The sequence below is a fragment of the Oncorhynchus tshawytscha genome, linkage group LG04 (assembly GCF_018296145.1).
Source record: "Oncorhynchus tshawytscha isolate Ot180627B linkage group LG04, Otsh_v2.0, whole genome shotgun sequence".
In the NCBI taxonomy this organism is placed as follows: domain Eukaryota; kingdom Metazoa; phylum Chordata; class Actinopteri; order Salmoniformes; family Salmonidae; genus Oncorhynchus; species Oncorhynchus tshawytscha.
Window position 1 is genome coordinate 12191145 of NC_056432.1, and position 5000 is coordinate 12196144.

Below are 5000 nucleotides of genomic sequence, written 5' to 3' on the forward strand. Positions count from 1 at the left end.
GAGGGGAGTAAGAGAGAGGTGGATGGGAGAGAGAGAGAGGGGTGGAGGGTAGAGAGAGATGGAGTGGAGAGAGAGAGGGGTGGAGGGGAGAAAGAGACAGAGGGGAGATAGAGAGGGGGAGGGGAGAGAGAGAGATGGAGGGTAGAGAGAGAGGGGGAGGGGAGAGAGAGAGAGGTGGAAGGGAGCTGTTTTGTCATTCTAGACACCTCATGGTGATCCTCTCCTTCAAGTCACCTGATCATTGAGGAGTGAGTCCTCTCCTTCAGGTCACCTGATCACTGAGGAGTGAGTCCTCTCCTTCAGGTCACCTGATCACTGAAGAGTGAGTCCTCTCCTTCAAGTCACCTGATCACTGAGGAGTGAGTCCTCTCCTTCAGGTCACCTGATCACTGAAGAGTGAGTCCTCTCCTTCAAGTCACCTGATCACTGAGGAGTGAGTCCTCTCCTTCAGGTCAACTGATCGCTCTCTGTTCCCCTGTCAGTTTAGCAGTAGATAATGTAATCACGGTGGTTTTGTACTCAGATCAGGTGACAGACTGAGCCGTTAGATTCCTGCAGCTCCTCCTCAACACACACACACACACACACACACACACACACACACACACACACACACACACACATACGGTTTTCCCCGCTATGTCCCGCCACTCTAGCCTTGTGAAACCAGACACCAGAGACAGCAGAGCTCCATAAAACTATCACAGATACAGTGGACGCTCGTCACTGATGCTCCAGTCCTGCCAATGTCTCGTTCACACTAAACCATAAACAGACCATTAACAAACAACAGGCTCGACCCGACAACAACGTCAGTAAATCAACTGAGTTTATGGAGGTCAGAAAGACATGTTAACAGTGTACATTATTAAATCGTTTATTTCCCCCGGACTGTGACCCATACACTACTGATTACACACACACACCCGCCCCATCCCATTGATTCCATGGTTCCGTACCGGTCCCAGAGATGTGTTCCCCGTGGCCGAGCAGGCGTACATAGACGTCCCGGGCCGTGTGGTTGGCCATGCGGAGCTGCAGGTTGTGACTGGTGGTGATCTTTAACCGGCAGCGCACCGCATCTCCCCGCTCCTCCAGAACCTCCCCACAACCCACACCTAGGATCTCCTCTTCCTCCTTACCCAGCCCCTCAACCAGCCCCTCAACCAGCTCCTCACCCAGCCCCTTACTCAGCCCCTCACCCAGCTCCTCACCCAGCTCCTCAACCAGCCCCTCACCCAGCTCATCAACCAGCCCCTCACCCAGCTCCTCACCCAGCTCCTCAACCAGCTCCTCAACCAGCCCCTTACTCAGCCCCTCACCCAGCTCCTCACCCAGCTCCTCAACCAGCCCCTCACCCAGCTCATCAACCAGCCCCTCACCCAGCTCCTCACCCAGCTCCTCAACCAGCTCCTCAACCAGCCCCTTACTCAGCCCCTCACCCAGCTCCTCACCCAGCTCCTCAACCAGCTCCTCAACCAGCCCCTTACTCAGCCCCTCACCCAGCTCCTCAACCAGCTCCTCACCAAGCCCCTCACCCAGCTCCTCACCCAGCTCCTCAACCAGCTCCTCACCCAGCCCCTCACCCAGCTCCTCAACCAGCTCCTCACCCTGCCCTTCACCCAGCTCCTCAACCAGCTCCTCAACCAGCTCCTCACCCAGCCCCTCACCCAACTCCTCACCCAGCTCCTTAACCAGCTCCTCATACAGCCCCTCACCCAGCCCCTCACCCAGCTCCTCACCCAAGTCCGCTGGCTGCCGCAAGACACCCCCAGACCCCAGAGGGTCCCCGACTCCCAACCCAATATCTGCCTCATTCCTCTGCTCCAGAAGCTCCATGGCTACTTTGCTCCCCCGTTAACTCTGACCCGGCAGCGCCTCGACTCCCACACACACTGACTGACTGTCCTCTGAGCTCTCACCAGGTTTAACACGCACACACACACACACACAACTCTCCCAGATGACTTCAATGTCAGCAGCGTTAACAAAGACAGGGCATTAGGGGTGGATCATCCCAAAAGCAGGAGGGCCTATTTTTACACCCCTGGTCTTGCAGAGAGGGCCAGCTAATCTCTGACTGATTAGGGCCAGAGAGGCTAGGATAAAGGGGGGCTAGAGAGGCAAGGTGAGAGGTGGGCCAGAGTGGCAAGGAGAGAGGGGGGCCAGAGAGGCTAGGAGGGAGGGGGCCAGAGAGGGTAGGAGAGAGGGGGTTCAGAGAGGCTAGGAGAGAGGGGGCCAGAGAGGCTAGGAGAGGGGGCCAGAGTAGCAAGGGGAGAGGGGGCCAGAGAAGCTAGAAGAGAGGGGGTCAAAGAGGCTAGGAGAGAGGGGTGTCAGAAAGGTTAGGAGAGACGGGGGCCTAGAGAAGTTAGGCGAGAGGGGGCCAGAGAGGTTAGGAGAGAGGGGGTCAAAGAGGCTAGGCGAGAGGGGTGTCAGAAAGGTTAGGAGAGAGGGGGTCCAGAGAGGTTGGGAGAGAGGGGGCCAGAATGGCTTGGTAGAGAGGGGGTCAGAGAGGATAGGAGAGAGATGGGGCAGAATGGCTTAGTAGAGAGGGGGTCAGAGAGGATAGGAGAGGGGGGCAGAAAGGTTAGGAGAGAGGGGGCAGAGAGGGGGGGGCAGGGAACCTAGGGAGAGAGGGGGCCAGGGAGGCTAGGGAGAGGGGGCCCAGAGACGCTAGGGAGAGGGGGCCCAGAGACGCTAGGGAGAGAGGGGGCCAGGGGGCTAGGAGAGAGGGGGCCAGGTAGGCTAGGAGAGAGGGGGGCCAGAGGAGATTACTATGTCTCATTCCCACACAAACACATACATGTTCACATACTGTTATATTACCCATTCATGCTGATGCATATGAAGGGGTTTATATTCCCAGAACCCCCTTAGGGTTATCAATTTAACAATCAAATGTATTTATGGAGCCCTTTTCAAACAAGCGGATGTCACAAAGTGCTTATACAGAAACCCAGCCTAAAACCCCAGAAAGCAAGCAATGCAGATGTAGAGACACGGTGGCTAGGAGAAACTCCCTAGACAGGCAGGAACCTAGAGAGGAACCAGGCTCTGAGGGGTGGCAAGTCCTCTTCCAGCAAGCCAGCCGACCAGCCAACCCGGCCCTGTGTAGTGGCCCTCAGTGGCCCTGGGGTAGACTAGACAGGCTGTGCTAGTCAGTCATAGGAGGCCTACAGAGACTACAGAGGCTCAGGGTCTAAAGGCCTGGTCAACACCAACACCTGCTGCTGGTGACTGCTTCCTGCTCCGGCCCAGTCATTCGAGAGGACAGATGAAATGGCCACTCTGGTAGTTCTTTAAAACCCAGCCAAGATCATTTTTTTCCAGAAGGCATATGCTGTAAATTGTCCCGCAGGATGGTGGATAAGAAGTTGACTAGAGTGAGAATAGAGTCCTATGCGTGTAATAGCGTAATGCCCTAAATGGGAATGTGAAAGAGGGACGTTTGTGTGTATGTGTGTGTGTGTTAGAATCCAGGGGGTAACACCTCGGGGGTATAACTCAGAGGTAGAGACAGGCCCCCTGGATGTCTCCTGATACCTCACCCCCGCTGACAGATGGCAAACACTAAGTATTTTTAAAAACAAGTTCAGGTCAGTGGCGTAGACAGACATCCGTTGGTGTGTGGGCCTGCAGAAATGTTTGGGGAAACAGCTAACATCCTGCAATGCTACACATTGTGCAAAGATGAACATTTTCAGTTTTATAACTAATCTCATACTATTCTACACATTTTAACATGAGGCTGAGAGAAAATGTTGCTTTTTTAAAGCTAATGTCCTGTAATTCCACACATTTTGCCATGGGGCAAAGAGGAAAATGTGCAGTTTTATAGCTAATTAAAGCTACAATATACGTGTGTGAACTGTGATAAAGGCACTGGTTTATCAGCTGTGTTGATTGCTAAATGAACTAATGAAGTAGACAGTGGCCTGATACATATATAGCTATAGAAGCACAGGGACATATGCCTCAGTCATATTGGTGGCTAATTGGGGGTGTGGCTTTCAGTTAATTATTTTTAGCCACCCATCCCATGAGATTGAATGTCATTTTTGTTCATCTGAATGTCATTCCAGTGCACTGCTTGCTTTGACTTCTATCTGATGTGTTTGCATGTTTAGGTAACACTGACAAGTAGAGGACATTAAAAAATATATGTCTGATTGGCCCACCCATACATAGAGTGGCTGGTTCAGGTTTCTGCCCCCTCTCTTCCTTCCCCCTATCTCCATCCCCCTCTCCCCTTTGCTCTTCTTCCCTCTCTCCTCGCCTCTCTCTTCTTCACCTCCCCCTCGCTTTCTTCCAACTCTGTTCCCCCCCAAGGGCAGGTCTGGTCAGACAGCCTCCTGGGGATAAACTGATCCTAGGCCAGTGTTAAGCCAGAGTGTCAGCAGTAGAGCTGATGGATTCGGCTCTGTGATCCCTCGGCAGAACACTCTTATACTGACATCTATATATACCACCAGCCTGTCAGTCCTAGTCTGGAACAACTAACGACCACTATACATACTACCAGCCTGTCAGTCCTAGTCTGGAACAACTAACGACCATTATACATACTACCAGCCTGTCAGTCCTAGTCTGGAACAACTAACGACCACTATACATACTACCAGCCTGTCAGTCCTAGTCTGGAGAAACTCCATCTTATACCATTTACAGGACAAGAGGCACCAGCTTCTATGGCACACATAAACCAGCCTACCGTTTACAAGCCATCTATTGTACTGTATATCTGAGGATGAGACTAACATGAGGTTAAGTAAACAAAGTAATAAAGACTGCTGTATCTCACACACACACACACACACACACACACACACACACACACACACACACACACACACACACACACACACACACACACACACACACACACACAGCCCCGTTTGAGCTAAACAAATATGTGCTAATTAAGTTACTGTTAACGCTAACCCTAGCTTGGGTCCTAGGTCTGTTTCCGTGATGTCATGGTGCACTTCCGTGACTGGTCA

General features: G+C 52.6%; 1 protein-coding gene across 1 annotated transcript in view; it reads right to left on the bottom strand.

The window, feature by feature from the left end:
* Positions 1–5000, bottom strand: part of LOC112249402 (FERM domain-containing protein 3) — a 65264-nt gene that overhangs the window by 12069 nt on the left and 48195 nt on the right. Inside the window, exon 13 of the mRNA XM_042321259.1 lies at positions 960–1751. Coding sequence (XP_042177193.1) covers positions 960–1751 — 792 coding nt within the window. The remainder of the gene's footprint in view (positions 1–959; positions 1752–5000) is intronic.